Source organism: Nyctibius grandis, chromosome 7, assembly GCF_013368605.1.
Source record: "Nyctibius grandis isolate bNycGra1 chromosome 7, bNycGra1.pri, whole genome shotgun sequence".
NCBI classification, from domain to species: Eukaryota; Metazoa; Chordata; class Aves; order Nyctibiiformes; family Nyctibiidae; genus Nyctibius; species Nyctibius grandis.
Window position 1 is genome coordinate 32,156,442 of NC_090664.1, and position 19,343 is coordinate 32,175,784.

At 43.1% G+C, this 19,343-nt stretch overlaps 1 protein-coding gene across 1 annotated transcript in view; it reads left to right on the forward strand.

The window, feature by feature from the left end:
* Positions 1-19,343, forward strand: part of CALCR (calcitonin receptor) — a 79,980-nt gene that overhangs the window by 45,574 nt on the left and 15,063 nt on the right. The window contains exons 7-10 of the mRNA XM_068405399.1: positions 4,262-4,415; positions 10,459-10,519; positions 10,622-10,688; positions 13,255-13,473. Of these exons, the coding sequence (XP_068261500.1) occupies positions 4,262-4,415; positions 10,459-10,519; positions 10,622-10,688; positions 13,255-13,473 (501 nt within the window). The remainder of the gene's footprint in view (positions 1-4,261; positions 4,416-10,458; positions 10,520-10,621; positions 10,689-13,254; positions 13,474-19,343) is intronic.

The window sequence follows — 19,343 nt, forward strand, 5'->3', positions numbered from 1 at the left end:
TTCTGGGGTTTATGTAGTCTGAGTGTTTTGGTTTGATTTGCCCTAATGGGTAGTGATGGTAATTAATGTTTTCTCTCTGTGAGCTATTAACCAATAACAAGGAGAGCCTTAACAGAGAAATGACAAGCTGCTGGATTAGCCAAGGAGGTTGGCATGCCAGTTATATTACTGTGAAGTTGCACAGTAATTGTGTAGGCAGATGGACCTTTGTGACTCCTTTGACAGGATTGGAACATTAACAATATTTATGATGTGCCAGTATATCCTGCAAAATATCGTAGACACCAGTTCTTGCTACTTCTTGTAAAAGCAGCATAAATTATTTTATCTCTTCTCTGTGAAATGGTTCCAACGTCTTTTTGAAGTGCTTTTGTTACATATTGCAGCTGAGGTGTTCACAAGAGTTACATGACTCTTAGCAAGATTTGCAAGAGAGGAGAATATAACTGACTGTACTCCTATTGACCCCTTTTGCCCCTGAGCAGATAGACAGAATTTAAGGCCATTGCGCGTTGCTTTCATGAGGAAGGAAAATTAACAATAAAGGAGATTTTTTTCTCAGGTGCTCTCCTGCAGATCTGTAGAGAACTTTCCTCAGTGTTTGTCAATACACTGAGAACAAGTAGCAGGAGGCAGCCTCCTTGCTCGCAGATTGAATTTCTTACCAGGCTGTATTCTGCCAAAAAATGGTTCATTCTTGGCCATCCACCAAAGCCACAAAGGAGCTGCTTTCTTAGGTGGTTACCTGGCCTTGGGGACTTTCCTTGTAATTGTATCACGCTTTCCCTTGCTACATAGCCACCACCCTGTGCAGTGCAATGCTGTCTGTCTCCAGGCTCTCGAAAAGAGGAGCATTTGTTTATTCCTTTGCTTAGGAGACAGGCACACCACCCTGAGCAGCGGAGATATGGGGCTGCACTAGAAAGGACCAGCTATTTCCTCTCAGCTTGCCCTGCTCATGAATGAAAACCCACTAGCTTCAGCCAGCTGCAAACCCATAGACTGAGAGCTCATGACATTTTACTCTCCTTCATAGCATGAAAGTGCTGTGATAATCCTTGAGTCCTGGATTTGACTGTGCTGCATATTGTACAAGACGCAACAAGGACAGAGCCTCTGCCTCAAAGAACTTTCAACAAAACATATTTGACTTCAACAGAAGACAAAACCCCTAGACGTGTTTTTTATCTCAAAGTTAACAATCAGTCAGTTACCAAGTATGGAAATGGTGGAAGATTTGCTTCTGTATCATCTTGTAGTTTTATTTTACTTGTTTCTATAAGAATAAACACTTCATAAAATTTACTAGTTCTGCAATTTTCCCAGCTAAGACTAATGTACACGGAGATGTTGGTTACATTTGTCATGTTTTATTTGTACCATGCATGAATCCAGTTCTGATCAGTAACAGGTTCTTCGCTTTTATCTGCTCTGACCTAAGGAAAACACTCTCTTTTTATTGTAGGAAAATACTTGCACCGCATCAATCACAGGTGAAATGTGTGTATTTGTACACAGCTCATCCAAAGTAAAGACTGATTTTTGCTGTAGTTTGATTAATATGAATTTAACATAATTCATCTCAATGCATTGTTGTGCTTAACCTCTTTATGCTAACTTTTTCAGATTCATTCTCAAATTAATGTAATACGGATTGAAGTACTAATCACACCCATAATTCATGCTTTGCCAATGGTATTCTTACTTCTTTAACTTATTGCATAGAAAGTGATTAAATTCCTCAAAAGAGTCATGAGCTGTCTGCATGGCCATTACTCTAAAAGATAGGTATATGATTTCATTTTTAAAGCCACAAGTGATAGATCACATGGAGGGTAGAGGAAAGAAATAAATGTTGAGGAAATTAAGTGAATGAAGTTTAGGTATGTAGTTCTCAGGCAGTGTGCTTTCTGTGTGTGCATTTCTTTGAGCTACAGATAAAAGTTCCAGCAAAGACTGGTTTAGTTCAAATGGAAGATGGGTTCGGTTGGTCTCTGCTTGGAGCGTCAGTGAACAGTGCAAACAGCTGGCAAAGAGAGGCAAGGATACTCTGGGGTCGTCTCCCTTTCAGTTTGGTGATATGAAATGATGAAAGCATTAAGTTAAGATGGCAAGTGTTTGAGGACGTGCCGTGGATTTTGTTGCAGAACTCACTGGCTGTGCTCTGCTCCCCTCTGAAGGGCTGCAGCACGAGACCGTTCCCGGAGCGCCGGTGGCTGGATGGAAATCTGGGGTGACTTTGGCACTGGCAGGAGCAGTAACAGCCTGCGTGCAATGTGCAGGCACCCCAAGTTGGTCCTGCCAGAGACATCGGGAAAACGATGCCTCAGGCTCTCGGGTTGGCCCCCTGCCCTGCAGATCCTCTGTGGAGATCCCCACAGGGGAGTGTGGGGCTGGCCCAGCCCAAACCTGGGACGTGGCAGATTTTATCAAACCTGGCTGGAAAACTGCTGTGATGGCTCAGAAAGTTTGCTGACTTTTTAGAGGTCAGGGTAGCTGGCTAATGTCAGGGAGGTGCCGCCTGAATGTGTATGTAGCCTTTGGGAAGCGCGTGTCAGTCAAGGCAGCTCTTGCAGGGACAGGTGATCAATAAGGGGAGAATGGAGAAAGGCCAGCCACCAGCTGGGCAGCTGCATAGAGCACAGGCGAGGGAACAAGGCAAGAAACATATTGACCCGGACCTGTGAAAAACAGTCGAAGGATAATTTAAGAACCTTAATAAACACATTTGCCAACAGAAAAAAGGAGCAAATACTTCTTCCTTTTTCTTTTTTTTAACCTTTTCAAACTACTATACAGCCCTTTTTTGGCATACTTTGTAAGAACTGTTCAGACACAATGTGGAAAAAAGATGTGACTGTGCTCTGCCCTGCGCAGTGAGCAGAAAAAATGAATCACCCAAAATAAAAATAAAAGTCAATCCTTCAAATTAGTCCTGTCAGAATCCTATATCCTAACCTATCAATAATCCTATATTTTCATGAGCACCAAGCTGCACTGTAAATATTGAAGCAGAACTAAGTGCACATGTTTGGGCAATTGCTTTGGGAGTGTTTTTCAGCAACAGAAGGGGGTGCACTGGGGGGCTAGCAAGCTTTTCTGGTCCAGAGGGGCAGTCTGAGTCCCTCAGACGGACACAGAACGTGCAATCCTCTACCTGCTGAACTGCCAAAATGTCTTTTTAAAGACACAAGTAAATCCTAAAGACATCTCTTACAGCCCAGGTAGTCAGCTTGGAAAACTTCTGCAGAAGTTAAGGGGAAGGCGTATTTTCCTGCGGCCACAGATGATGACTGTCACTTTGCCATCACTGCTGTGACCTTCGATTTCCAAGTAGCATGTGGTGCTCCCCGAGGAACAGTGGGTCTTCGCCAGCACAGCAGTGCCCTCCTGCTCTTCCTGGCCCTCCTGGGTGCGGTTGGCATGGAAGCCCATGTGGAGGACCTCAGTGCCCTCTCCAGCGAGGCGGATGGACATGAGAGCCTCTCAGAAGAGGGACAGCATTGTCCTGCACCAGTTGGCTCTCTGGTAGTGGATGGGACACACTTCCCTCCACCGTCTGCCCACCACTTCCCAGCATCTCAAAGCCACAGTCTCTTGTCAAGCTCTATGTCTGCAACCCCATCTCAGCCACAGGCGGGAGCCACTTCCCAGCTTCACTGGTTCTATTTAGCTTAATGTGTCACGTTGTTATTTGGACAAAATAAAATAAAGCTGTCTTCTCACAAAGAGGCGAAGCCAGTATCCCTGATACCCTACCAAAAAAATCTCCACTGCCAACAGCACCTGCCCTTCCTGAAGGAGTGAGTTCAGAGCTGGGTGCAGTTTAAAGAGTGAGTCATTCCGGCTCGGATGGGAGAGCTGAACAAACCTTAGAAAAGTTTGTTCAAAAGTAAAAGAAATCACCCAAACTGAAGCTCTAAGTTACTGTCTTCTTCAAAGCCTTTTGTACATCTAAAGCAAGTTGCTTGTTTCAGTTCTAAAAAACATCAGATTTTGAAGCGGATTTTTTGTTATGTGGTACTTTTTGGAGTGCTGTTATCATACATTTTTTTTTATTTTGTGAGGGCTGTTTTGTTCCATTCATTTCATTTATAAAAGTTTAAAATCCCTGTCACTGATAGGTGCTGAACAAACCCAGCAAGAGCCGGGGATTTTTGTTGCACATTGCTTTCTTCTAGCCTAGCAGGAACATTTGTCTTGGCCTGCTTAAATGCAAAATGCTGGTCAAGTGTGTGATGTTATCTCATTTGTCTAACAGGTGAGCTGCAAAGTGCTGCAATTCTTTCACCAGTACATGTTGGGCTGCAACTACTTCTGGATGCTCTGCGAAGGCATTTATCTTCACACGTTGATTGTGGTGGCAGTGTTCGCTGAAGAGCAGCGTTTACACTGGTATTACCTCTTGGGCTGGGGTATGTATAACTTGTAGCAAGATGGTCAATTCTTTCAGGTGTTTGAATACTTCCAGCACTTACACACCTGAATTGTTGTATTTATACCCCTAGATCATAGCTTAAGATTGAGTTCTTGGGTCCTAAATTTGAGTGCATTTATTTCGATGGGCCTAGAGACTTAGAAAAATCAGCAGGAGTCAGTATTCATTATTTCCTGCATCTTGTGATTTGATGAAAGAAATGCTTAAGTTTTGTTAAGCAAAGCTTTGGGAGAGAAGTAGATTTCTATCCAAGCACATCTCTTGTCTGAACAGAACTTGTCTAATTTTGTCACTTTATATACAAAAATATTAATCTGTGACAGTACCTGTAACAGTATATTTATTCTGGCATGAAAAGGAGGAAAATCAGTATCTGTGTCTCCCAAAGTGAATAAAACACAGCACATAGAAAGAGGAACCAGAATTTCTCTGGAACTGAAACCAGTACCAGATATACTTTGGCAGATGTTGTTTTAAAGGAAAATATACAACTTTACCTACACAGGAGTAGATAACTGCTCTGCTCTCAGGGCTGAGATAAATACAACCAATATGTTACAGTGAAGTGCAGTCTGTTTCACATTGAAATCACTATTGTAAATCCAGTCCACATCAGTGTTGACAGAAAATCAGCATCAAGAACTTTTTCCCAGTTTGGGAACCATGAACCTCTGGCCTCATTCCAGTTTGTTGTGAGCCACTCCCCATATTTTGAAACCACAGGTGCAGCTAAGCAGCAAATGGTGGACCTTTATCTGCACTAAGGGATGTTCACTTGCATTCAGCTCTTGCAATCCTGGTCTGAAGCAGACGAATTTACTCTGTATTTTCCATCCGCTTTGAGGTGTTATACTTGTTGAACATGATTTCATTTACAGCAGGGAAATAAAAATAGCCCTACTGCTTAAACAAAGAAAATTAGGAATGCATTGAATTGGAGAAAAATGACCCAGTTCTGACTGTTCTGAAGAATTCTAAAACTCTTACTTCAACCACTAGTTAGGCATCCAATATCAGGTCCTAAATAGACAGTAACATCAAAGTGGAAAGTTATTCTTCCTCTATTTGGATTTTCATTTAAGAGCCTGGTAACTTACTTTCCTCTTATGGTATAAGTCTTAGTGTCCTCTATGTGCTTCCAGGCATGGAAGATCTCATCTTCTGGGTTTTTTTTTTTTTTTATGAGAATGCCATCATGCACCCTTTTTTCTTATGAGAATGGCATCTTTTCTGAGAAGACAGGCACCTGTCCTGCTGTTGGAATTCAAAGTATGTGGAACATCATCAGCTCTGAAATTAAGACAACCTTCCTGAAGAACCCTAAACTGAGTCAAGGTTTCTGGACTGTCTGTCAGTCCAAATAGCTGAGCCCTCTTGGAGCAAGCAACGGTGCTATCACAAAGTTTTCATAATTCAGAATATTTGAATATACGAAGTCTGATAGGGCTCTGCTTTTGAAATAGCAGCCCTATGTGAAGAGTCATTTTAAACATTTCCGTGCCATTTTCATGTCTTGCAGCATAAACCTTCCCAAAATAGTGTCATTCCATATCCAATTATGCAGGAGGAAAATGGTCATAAACGTATTTCTTTCAGGTGACATTCAATTTAGGCAGTGCAATTTAATGCAACTGAGACAGCTAGCCTGCAGTGAAAGCTTATGAGCTAGCTGTAATATGCTGAGAACAGCACTAGCATCATGGTGGATAATTCAGTGAAGTTATCTGATAAGGGACTCATCAGTATCTGCAGCATTGCTCAAAAAATAAATAGGGTGGTGGCTGTGGTAGTGGGGTGATGATACCTTGAGAAGGAAAAGGTTAATAACAATGGACACAACTCATTGACTATGAAGTCTGCAACCTTTTTAATGAAACTAGATGAATATTTCCACCCGAAAAAAGTATTAGTTATCATCTCCTAACAAAGGCAGAAATCATTAATAGCAAAATGATCTAATTAGGACTGTGTGGCCACCCTTAAGTTTGCATAAATCAGTGTAATTCCACTGATTCCAGAAGCAGTAGTCACACAGTCTAACTTTAAACATCCAGCTATGTTAATCAGTGGAGAGAGATACATTTCTCCAAAGGGCAATGCAGAGCAACCAGAGCAGGTTGTGCTCTGAATTACAATTCAAAAGATCAATGTGAATGTACAACGCAAGATGAATATACTCATTATTCGTTGTTATAACTGATCCCTATGCAAGAAGATCTAGATTATTTTATTTGGAAAAATCACTAATGACTTCTGTAAAATAGGTTTGTAAGAAGAATAAAAATCTGACCAAATATAAAACACTTCTGCAACAGGTTTGAGACGATTGAATGGAATCTGACACGGACAGATGTATTTCAAGGCTGATGCCTTCAGGTGACCCCTGCTCTGGGAACTGCTGCTGGGAATGTCGTTTTTCATTTGTTATTGTTTCACTGGGTCAGGAAATCAGCCGTATGCAGGGCAAGAAAACAGTATCAAATGTGTGCATCCAGCTGCAGTCTACTCTGACTGCTTCAGGCAGCTCCATCCACATAAAAGTGAAAAGCGAATCATTTGTTTGGACAGTGCTGAAACAGATTGCCTTCCAAATTCAACTGGAAATACAATTAAGAATAACTGCCAGTCTGTGCCATAAAGGTCCTGGCATGACCTAAAGGAATATGTCATACCTTTTCCTGGGATGGCTGGGGTGAGACCTTTTCTACGTTGCTCACTGCTCACCACATGTAGGTGGGACCCCTGGAGTGATACATGTTGTGCACCAAAACCCAACAGGCCTTCTGGTGCTCCACTTCTCATTGCCTCTCTGCCTGTTGGCCCTTTACAAGGCAAGAGCAACATCTAGCCTTATGGGCCAGCCTGTAACTGGAAATTTGAGCCGTAGACAGTCATGAACTTCTTACCCTGCAATGAAAACTTTCCGTCGCGTTTTTAAGTTTTGCTTGTGAGTTTGTCGAGCCAAATATTCTAAGCTAATGCATTTAGCAGAAGAAAAAGGTCCCTTGGCATCATATGGAGCACTCACAATACTCCAGGCCAGAGCTTTCAGATGCAGACTTTTTGCTATTACAGAAAGGCCCCTTAAAAATTGCACTTCAATCTATTTGTCAACAAAACTGGCCCAGACTTGCTCCGTTTTCAAATCAAAAGGATTTTCTCAAGCTGTCAATCCCATAAACTCACCCTGAGGTTAGAAGCTCCTTTCTTTCTGTTCTGAACTTTTTGTTGTCCTACCATGCATCACCACCCAAAAAAAGGCATTCTGCAGCCAGAGGCCAAGTAATCATTTTCTAACAATATATAAAGGAGAAGGCAATCCAGTTTGTTCTCCCACAGCTGTATTATCGTCCCAAGATAAACTGCAGTAAGAACTTTTTTTGGCAGTAGAGTAGGTAGCTGTTGCTTAAAGATACCTCGAGACAGCAGTGTGTCGTATGTACATACTTTTTTGACCTTATTCTCACTCCAGCCTTGGCTGGCCTGTGCTCTGAGGTAAGGCTTCCCGAGAATTTGGCTAAGGATTCTCTGTCTCTTCTAAAAGTGTTTATGAAATCACTAACACCCGAAGAAACAAGGAGCCACATTCTTCCGTCTGTGACTAATCATGGTATCAGCAGGACATTTTCATACATTTTTGTTTATAACTGTAGAATATCCAAAGCTCAGAAGAAACATCCATGGTTTGTAGGGAGCAGGCAGCAGTAACACTAAAGGTGTCCACAAAGCTCTTTGCACAGGACAGACAAGGCAAGATGATGGAACAGATCATCCTGAGTGCCATTACATGGCCCATGCAGGACAATTGGGGCATCAGGGCCAGCCAACATGGATTCATGAAAGGCAGGTCCTGCTTGACCAACCTGATCTCCTTCTATGCCAAAGTGACCCGCTTAGCAGATGAGGGCAGGGCTGTGGATGTAGTCTATGTAGACTTCAGTAAGGCATTCGACACTGTCTCCCACAGCATCCTCCTCGACAAACTGGCTGCCCGGGCTTGGATGGGTGGACTCTTCGACGGGTTAAAAACCGGCTGGATGGCCGAGCCCAGAGAGTGGTGGTGAATGGTCCAACTGGCGGCCGGTCGCTAGCGGTGTTCCCCGGGGCTCATTTCTGGGGCCGGTGCTGTTCAATATCTGTATAGATGATCTAGACATAGGGATTGAGCGCACCCTCAGTAAATTTGCAGATGCCACCAAGGTGGGTGGGAGTGTCAATATGCTGGAGGGTAGGAAGGCCCTACAGAGGGATCTGGACAGGTTAGATAGATGGGCCAAGACCAACGGCATGAGGTTCGACAGGAACAAGTGACGGGTCTTACACTTTGGCCACAACGACCCCATGCAGCTCTCCAGGCTGGGGGAAGAGTGGCCAGAAAGCGGTGCGGTAGAAAGAGACCTGGGGGTGCTGATCGACAGCTGGCTAAACATGAGCCAGCAGTATGCCCAGGTGGCCAAGAAGGCCAATGGCATCCTGACCTCTATTAGGAATAGTGTAGCCAGCCGGTCTAGGGAAGTGATCGTCCCTCTGTACTGGGCACTGGTGAGGCCGCACCTTGAATCCTGTGTCCAGTTCTGGGCCCCGCACTTCAAGAAAGATGTTGAGGTGTTGGAGCGAGTCCAGAGGAGGGTGACCAAGCTGGTGAAGGGTCTGGAGGGTCTGACCTGCGAGGAACGGCTGAGGGAGCTGGGGTTGTTTAGCCTGGAGAAGAGGAGGCTCCGAGGTGACCTTATTGCAGTCTACAACTACCTGAAGGGAGGTTGTAGTGAAGTGGGAGTTGGCCTCTTCTCCTGGGCAACTAGCGCTAGGACAAGAGGGCATAGCCTCAAGCTTTGCCAGGGGAGGTTCAGGTTAGACATTAGGAAGCATTTCTTCTCAGAAAGGGTCATTAGACATTGGAACGGGCTGCCCAGGGAGGTGGTGGAGTCACCACCTCTGGCTGTGTTTAAGAAAAGACTGGCCATGGCACTTAGTGCCATGGTCTAGTTGACATGGTGGTGTCAGGGCAATGGTTGGACTCGATGATCCCAGAGGTCTCTTCCAACCTGATTGATTCTGTGATTCTGTGACAAGGCATCTCCCCACTGGCCAGCTGTCTGTATGTGCAAGGTTGTACAAACTGGGGTCAGTGTTATCGTGCGGACTCTACAATTCCAGGTTTCTAGCCTATTGGAGAGGGAAGCAATGTACAAGTAAGCTAAAGGAAGATGGACAGGAGTGGACCAGATTGTTGCTCCTAATGTTAGGCTGGAAATAAGAATTTGAGGTTTCCAGTTGGTTAAGCATGGCATGTTACCGAGCCTTTGACCTGATGCGAATTTGCTCCCATCAGCTCCCTGTCAGCAGTGGCCTCCCTGAGGCTTCACAGATAAGTCAGGAGATGTGGCTTTATGGTATCCACAGCTCCACTCCCTGCTGAGATAAAGCTGCATGGGGTGGGGTGAGCTTGGCTGCACAGAGCCTGGGAACCTGCAGAGTATATCCCAAATCCCCATCCCCCAGAAAACTCCTGGCTCCAAACATTTTCTCTTGCCATAGGCTCCAAAAGAACAACTCTTCACTCTGTTGTTTATTGCTCCATAATGTGGCATGTGAGTTAACGTGCCTCTCTCTTGCTCAACAGTGTTTTGCCTGATTTTATCAAGTGTCCCTGGTTTCCCCAGGGAATACTCTGCTGAGAACCGACTGATCCCTGCCTCCTTCCCACACTGCCTTCTCACGCCCTTCCCTGCACAAGCCGCAGCAGCGCAGGGAGCCTGGCAGCAGCCTTGGGACGCCTCAGGAGAGCGTGGCCCCTGGGCTTTGCTTCTCCTTTTGGCCTGCCTTAGCAGTATTCCCTTTTGCATCTCACCATCAAGATAATGCCAGGGCCCTGAGTGAAATGGGATTGCAGTTCTTTCCTGAACGCTGTGATTTCACATACATGTGTTTTATGGACAAGAGATGTTATTAGTCTGTGTGACACATGAAATTCAAGCTAAAAAAATACCAAGACTGATACATCAATTTAATTGTTTCAGGGTTCCCTTTAGTGCCAGCATCTATTCATGCTGTTGCAAGAGCCAAATACTTCAATGACAAGTGAGTAGCATTTCTGGTTTTGAAGGAACTTAGCATTATTTAACTGTGTAACACATTTGATTTGAGTTAATAATAAATTTTAATGGTGTATTTCTCCTCCAGCTGCTGGATGAGTGTTGACACGCACTTGCTCTATATTGTTCATGGACCTGTCATGGCAGCTTTATTGGTAAGAATATTATTTACTATCAACAGTTTAATAATTATTTTAGAAATGCTGCTAACCTGTATAGAATAGAAGTTTCTGTACTTTAAGTATTTTGGTCAAAACTCAGAAGTAGCTAGAGGTTTTCTCTGCTTAGTGTTACAAGGACAGGTTCTCAATACTTTTCACAAACAAGTCCTGTAAAGTGACCTCTCAGTAAAGAATCAGATTTTGAGGCAAACAGAATCACTAACTGCTTTTGAAAATCAGGGCAGTCACTCTGTCCCAGCGTAACTTATTTGTGACAAATATCCTGCATTTATGTGACATCGATGAGACATTCAGCTGTGCCTTAGCTGGGGTGAGCTGAGTGCAGGCTGGTCATTCAGCACGAGTTTTACTGGTCACTGAAATGGTATGGACCAAAGGCAGGGAGCTAAACTAGCCCAGGGAAGAGACTGGACTGGGCTGTCTGACTAGGAGGACAAGATTCAAAGTGCAGCTCGGTGATGTATATACATACAGCGTGTTATATGCCAGCGGTGCCGTTTGGCACGGTAACGCTGACCTTCCTGAAAGGTGCACAAAGGGTTTTATTCAACCCAAGCCCCAGGCTCACCTCAGTGTATCACCCAGGATGCACTTTCAGCTTTTGAACTGTCTCTTGCTTGCAAACATCTGCATGGACATACCTGCAGTAATTACCTCGGAGGTCAAATAGTAGGGTGGTGAATACAGGGAACACCTTTGAATAAAGAAACAACTGTTTGTCTAATAGCTGAAAAACCTGAAAATCTTTCTACCCTTTCTTGAGAAGCAGTCTTCCACATCAGCAATGTGAAGCAGCCCATTCCTCCCTGCCGTATAGATAGTCTGCTGTTCCCATAGAATTACATCTGTTGTGGCTTTACTGGTTCAATCTTGATTATTTCTGCTGCTGTAATGCCAACTAACTTCTAGGAGAGGCCATTCAACCTTTATTTTTATCACCATGCTCCAAGTCTGTACATCTTAGCCACAAAGAAAAAAGGAGGGACTGTTTTTTTATGGAAAAGGGGCAATCTTTAACTGTTTTCAAAATAAGGCATTATAATTTCTGGCTTGTGCTTATGCCATTTCCAGTCTTATTTTCTTGTGAAGATGTCAGTGTCTACAGAATGTCCTGGATGATTTGCTACAAAAATCTCATAGTGACAGACTGACTCAGAGGAGCTGAGGATTTTTACCTTTGTAAAGTCTTTTTTCCACTTTTCACAGTTACTTCCAGAAATTCTAAAAGTGAAGGTTAAGCAGAGTGAGTGAAGTCAGAGCAGGATGGAGAATAAGGTTTAGATTTAATGCTGAATAGGATCTCAGAAGTCATTTATTATTTTTTTTTCCAGTGGAGCAGAAATGTAAAACAGTTGAAAGGTCTCTCAGTAGTTAAGAAGTGATGAAATGCTTTACTAAACTTACTGAGTCATGTTTTATTATTCTGAAAGATTCAACTGAATTTTCTCATATATCTATGGAATTTGGGCTATTAAAATATAAATGTAAGTTATGCAACTTACATACTTATTTAACAAAAATAATCTGAAAAAAGGTCTGTTGAAGTTCAGAAGCATAGGTGCCTGATAGTATTGTAACAGAGTGGGAAAGAGTGATCTGGGTACACTGAAGAGAGAGAAGGTCTATGATACTTAGGATGTCCACAGGGTACCCCCTGGGCTTATTATCAGCCTGGGGCTGCCCTCCCTGTTCCTTCACCGGCTCTCAGCACATCCCACCAGGAGTCCTCTGTGAAGCCAGAGTCAATATCAGGTTTCTGTGTGCTGAGCACCCACAGCTGGAATCGGATTTCCAGCAATGACTGAGATGAGATGCTGACCTGCTTGGCACAGCAGACCATAAGGGTCAGAGGCAAAACTTTGTGAAGTGTCTGGTGTTTCTGCCCTGAGCCAGCACATGTTAACTTCTCCCTGTGGGTAGTGTACCAGCGTATCTGTCGGAGGCAAGGAGTAGCCTAGGTTTTTCTCAGGAGCAGCCTTGTCTCCCTGCTCATACACAAGCCTGAAGTATTGGCCCATGTAAGCTGCAGCACGTTCCTCAGAAAGGTCTTGTGCCTCCAGAGGTCCCATACACCCAGGGACATGCTGGGTTTTGTCTCACCTGGCTGCAGACATCTTCAGTGCGGACTGAAGCAAGATACTTAGGTGACCTTCAGACTCAGAAGAGAAACATGGTTACTCCTAGGGGACAATTCATCCATCCTGTTTAAACTTTAGCATAAAAATGAGATTAATTGTTCCCTGGAAATCCTAAATTTGCCCACATCAGTGTCAAAACACCCAGTGATTCCTAGACCTGAACCCTGCCTGCCTGAAACATCCATGCAGGCTTCCTAAGGGAAGCCTGTAGAGCAGCCTGACATCTCTTTTCTGAAGACATTCAAGGTACTTTCCCAGGCCTGACTCCCGAGGAGCTGCCCATTATGAGCTACGATAAAGCTACAAAGTTACATTTTACTGCCATTTATGTGGTCTGCATTTTTATGTTGAATGTCTGTTTAATTTGAGTGCTTTCACCTATAACGGCTTTGCTTTTGCAGGTCAATTTTTTCTTTTTGCTTAACATTGTCCGAGTTTTGGTGACAAAGCTAAGAGATACCCACCGTGCCGAGTCCAACATGTATATGAAAGCTGTCAGAGCCACTTTAATCCTGGTGCCCTTACTAGGAATTCAGTTTGTTATTATTCCCTGGAGACCAGAAAACCGACTTGCTGGAGAAATATACGATTACATCATGCATGTATTAATGCATTATCAGGTATGTTATATAGTAGCAACTTCAGCTTGGGTGAGGTGCATGCTGTTAATTTAGCCAAAGATGCTGCTGCCAGTTGTTTTACCCTGAAACTGAGCGTTACTGTGGTTTTGCAGTTCTTTTCCAACCGCTTTCACATTCTTGGATTATCTGCCTCAGCACAAGTAGCATTGCTGCATAAAGAACAACCACAAGATAGGGGAAATAATAAAAAATGTAGTAAAAATAATCATATGGCACTATTTCTAAACTAAGGAGAGAAAACTGAGATTACAGAGGGCTCTTATCTTCAAAGCACAATTTCTGTTGAAGTGCTCAAATTTACTGGAACTGGTACTGTGAGGTTAATATTAAAATCAGCTGTGAATGCAAACTGTTGTACAGAGGGAATGCCACTGCACAGAAAACTGAGGTAATGAGGCTTCATTTAGGAGTTAAAATTCCATTTTTAGGCAGTTTAAATTAAAATACAGCACTGACATTTTGATTTCGTAAATGCTTTGAAAATACAGTATCATTCAGTAAGTCTGGTTTGTTTTCTTCTAAAAACAAAGCAAAACAAACATAATAGACTTTAAATGCTTGGTTATCTGGTTTCCTGGCTGTAATATATCTGGTCCTTTATTCACTAGGAAGGGCAGATTTCTAATGTGTTTGTGAGCAGTAGTCAACATGGGCAAGTGACCCACTTCATGTTTCCTTTCATACAGAAGCTAAATGCAGAAATTATTTTAATGTTGTAGTAAGAAAACAGCTAAAAAAAAAAAACAGTGGTCCTTTGTTCCTTAAATGAAGTGATAATAATGCTACCAAAATCTATGGGTGCTGTCATCTTAGATTATCTTTTCTGCTTATCGCCCTTATCCCTTCAAAACTGTGGGTATGCATGCTGCTGCGTGCATAGAATAACTGAAGTTTTAGGTCTATTTTTGCAGTGTATGCCATCTTATATTACAGTTCTGCTTAAAAGGAATGAGAGTCTAGTTCTATTCTGTTGTTACCTGTATTGTCACTTCTTCAGTCTCAAGGGCTGTAAAGGGAGTATCTCCAAATAAGTTTTCTGGTGACAAGTCTTACAGTTTTAGCAAGTTAGGATAAGAGAGAGTGTTACAATAATCATTTTACTCTTAAACATCTTCCAAATCCTGTGAGGTTGTAACAAAAAGAATGTTAATTATGTTAATTAACAATCCTAACTATAATCATTATGTAATGGAAAGTCACCAAACCAGTGTTAAAAGGGAACCAGAAACAAAACCAAAGTATTGTGAAGCTGTTGTACCGATGGATGGGATTAGATGAGGGAGGGATCCAAGGAGGCAAAGTTTCATCTCTGATGGGTTCCTGCTGTCCTTGTCCCTGTCATGGGGAATGGGTGTCTCCCCAGGGCTTGTTGACACCAACTGACCCCTGCCAATACATTTTGTCCCATTTCAGCAGCGGGGATGGTGCTGGGGACACCGGCGTGGGCACATGGTGGGGGCTGCCCGTGCCCCACTGCTGCTGTGCCCAGAGAGGGCCACCGGGCATGCCGAGGGGTGACAGCCCACCCAGAGCTGTCCCCCAGCCAGGGCAGCAATGCAGACCTCACAGAAGAGCTCTTGACACCTCTGCAATACCACCTCAGCATGCTTCCCGCCAGCACATAAAATCTGGCCTTTCGGGAGGCTTACGCAGTTGTCCTGCTCACGGCAGCCGACTGTGACACTCCCTTTTCTTCTTAGGGCAGATTTTTAATTGTATTCTAAAATAAACTCTCTTAATCCTTTCCCAGACATTTCTTGTATGCATATTTAAGGTAGTCTGCTATATAATCACTCCTCTGGTGCTCATTTTCTTCTAGGACTGCTTATGTAATTAGGAGATACCGTATTAGCCTGTGTAATGGCTGTATTTCACTGCTAGCTATCGCACCATCATAAACCGCAGCGCAGCCTGCCTCTCTGTAAACCAGCAGCAGTCTATTAGTTTTTGCATCCCGTGGCATGTCAGTCATATACAAGCAGGAATCATGGGTGCAATTATGATTTTTTTTGGTGGAAAATATAATGCGTTCTCCATTTCTGCATTGGTTAAATGATTAATTTTTTATGCCCTTTCTAGAACAGAAAGAGATGTTTTGAACAGCACATCTCTGCTTTAAGTGAGCACAATGGTTTGATATATTAGTTACATTGTCTATGTACACAGAAATGGTGCAAACAAGCACTGCGGTCTATCCTCTAAAAATCAGAGGATTGAAGATGAAGAATGAGAAAGAATTTGTTCCCACAAGAAACTGTGTAATGATATTTCTGTCAGAGAACAGTTTTCCCTGTTGAAAAACAACACATCAAGATGTTATGTGCTAGGTTTCTTCTGCTGAAGTCACTTTCAAATAACAGAAGCCAGTTTGGTTTCAAATTGTCCTGCTTTTTTTGCAGTGCTGTCATCAGTGTTCACCATTTTAAGCAGAAGTGTTTTTTCGAATATGACTATGTGAGCAATTCACAAACACTGTATGTCTACTTCCCCTGTATCAGCTTGTGTCTGTTTCACCCTGTAGACCAGATTCTTCTTAACAGATCTGTAGAGTAGATGTGTAAATGATAAAACAAATGGAAGACTGGCTTTTGTGCTGCAAATATGAATGCATGTACTTTTCCAGCCCAGCCAGCCTCCCATGGATCCTATAAAAGCAGAGGTTAGTATCTCCCCTCACCATCACCAATATCAGCTCTTTAGTCTCCAGACCGTGCTGAAATGAAGATTGCACCAGGCAAAAAAAAAGGTATTTCAACCTTTAAATGGAATAACTTATGCACAGAGTGGGATGCTGTAGATGCATTGCTGAACACACAGTTAGCTTATTAAACAGAGCTTCTAAAGTAGGCACCACAAAGCAAACATTTGCACTCCAGGACAGCCAGTGAGTTGCAGATTTTCCTAGAGGACCTGACTTTCAAAAGCCTGTTAAATGATGCTGAAAGCACATGAAAGATGCAGTCTTCCTCAGGGTGTAAAACATTATGGTACAGGATGTGCTGGCTCCTTGCACACCTCTGGCATGAAAACACATCTGTCACTTAAAAGCCTGAAAAGTCCCGTTGTGCTGCCCAGTGAGGATTAAATGGTACACCTGGGCAAAGAGGATGCCTTCTGCGAAGGAGTGAAGCAGCAACAGCCCCTGTTTCCTGACTGCACTCAGACCTCTGCAGCAAGAGAGGGCAGGAGGGATGTGGCTCATGCCTCACACCCCGCCGGAGCCGCCTGCACCTCCGCTGGCCTCGGGGCTGCCGCTGCCATTTCCCCACCCCCGGAACCACTGAGCATCTTTTGAGGGGTCCCAGGCTGCAAACAGATTGGGGTGCTGAGCTCCTGTCAGAGGGTCAGCTACCAGCTAGCACATCCCATTATTCCAGCTTCTGATCTCTGATGTTGGTCCATAGCAGAGGCCTCACAAGAAAAAAAGGAAGAGTCAAGAAATGCAATAACCCCATGACACATCATTTAGTCCCACATATAGACCCCCCCAGCAGATGCTCTCAGACAAGCCCAGACATTAACACACTCCTGCTTGCAAGCTCCTTCCACCAACTGTCCCCTCTCACCGAATTCTCTCTCCAGCACTTTGTGGCTGGGTTTGTAGAGGCTATTGCGTTACCTAACACGGCACTGTCGCTATGCCAGAGAAGACTTAGCCATGGAGGTCTGCTTGGTGCAGAGAAGAAATAGCCCCCAAATCAACAATATGCAAGCTGTTACTCTTCCATAATAAGTTACTCTTCTCAACACCTTGCTGACTGTGGCCCTAAACGTGCAAGTCTGCCTCTAATGAGAAATTAAAATGCTATTCAGCATAAGGGCCTTGTTTTTTATTAGTAAATAAAAAAGGTTTTTTCTGTTAAATGGAGAATAATCAAAGTTTTCTTGCTCCTCGAGTAAGATTACTTCTGTGTCGTGCAGCAGCTTCCAAGCAGCACCCTCAGGACTGCAGCACCGGCCCTACCAGGCAGGAAGATCCAGCTCATAGGGACCACCTCTGTGTAAAGGTTATTTTGTATTTCTTAGGCATGGGTTTGGATCACATATATACCCGCCCTGTCTCCAGGTTGTCAATTTAACTCTCCATGCAGCTTTACGCAAAACAAAATTAACCCTTTTAAAAGCAGCCTCTTAAAAAGAGTGAGATATTGCAATGCAATTCAGAAGGTTTTCATTCCATCTGTTTCTCCATTTAAAGGTCAATAAATATCCTCTCTGATGCCAAACCAGACAGAAACATTTTCTCCTTCTGTGCAAAGTTAAGGTGATAGGACTGCTTTTGACAACATAAGTGGGCTTTTTATTTTCCGTTCCTCTTTTTCTTTGCATTATTAGTAATTTCAAAACTTTCTAATATTTTGAGCCAATAAAAGTTGGGGAAAATTGGTTTTTTGAAAGCTGGATATTATAAAGTGCTATTTTTGTATGAAAAATTCGTGTACAAAATGACAGTAATGAAACCTCCAGCAAAGAGCAGGAGGAGAAGCAAAGTGTGAGCTTTGGCTGATGGGATGTCTCCCTCATTTTGCAGCAGGTGAGCTGCCGTCTTCAGCCCTCGTGACAATCTGCCACCTCAGTAGCAGCAGAAACCACACAGACACATTCTTTGCTTTGCTTATTTTTTTCAACTTAACATAAATGAGCACTTTATAATGCAGTCATTTACTTCAGAGATGCTGTGTGAAAGTGCTGTGAATGAAGATGATGAGGAACACAGTATTGTTTTTCTCAAAGCTCTTTATCTTTGCTGAAATGAGAGAGATGGGAATAGGAAGCACTTCAATGAAAGACCTGGACCTTCAGATCAAGAAGTGAGAAGTGAATGGACATGGAGCAAAGCCCACACAGAGAATCAGAAACTGATATTTTTATATTATGGCCATCTGTACAATTGCATGTGCCATCATCTTCTACCATCAATACTGAATATATCACCCCACCAAAGCTGAAACAGCAACACAGTGTGTAATTAGGGCAGAGACTAAAGCCATGGACATGGTCATAAATAACAGAAATAAGCATCTCTAGATATGCTTTATTGGGTTTGTGGAGACATAAGCTAGAAGAAAAACAACTGAAGTGTCAGAAACCCGTGCAAATTTGCAGTATCTGAATAGGTATTTTTTGGTTGTTTCTTTTTAACCTGAGCAAATTACTGGAACTTCTCTTGAAGACACTCATATCCTCTAGAAGAGTGAGATTTGAATTAAATACCTGTCAAGCAAAGAATGTCGTTGGACCAGTATAGGCACTTAAACACAGGGAAAAACTCACTGCAGCATCTGTAAGGTACATGAAGGTCTGAGAGCTGCTGACTCTGGACAATCCCTAAGTCATGATTCAACTGAAAGTCACATTCATCTGGTCTTCACATGGTTCCAGAAATAAAGAATTTCAGGAGCAGTCATTAAAGGCCTTAATCTTAACATAAATATATCCTTCATCTCTGCCTTCAATACCACAGCCAATGTTATGCTGCTGTCAGCAAACAATATATCACAGGCCAGTTTAACACCTCCACACAGTGGCAGAGAGATACAATCATCCTAGAAATCTCATCCTAAACAAGAATTACACTCTGAGCAAAAACCAGCAGCAGTTAGACTATGGAAGATGTATGTCAAAGAGATATGAGAATTAACCTGTGGGCCTTACATGAAATAATTAACCTACATCCAGTCTGTCACATGTTTTAATAGATCCACTGTAAAGTTATCATGATCCCAAGCCCTCCTGGCTCTGAAGAGACAAAGATGGTGTCAGCTACTGGTATCTCTGTGGCTTTACAGCTGAAGATAACAATAGTACTCTGAACTATGGGCAAAACTTTATGTATAAAATGGAAGAAA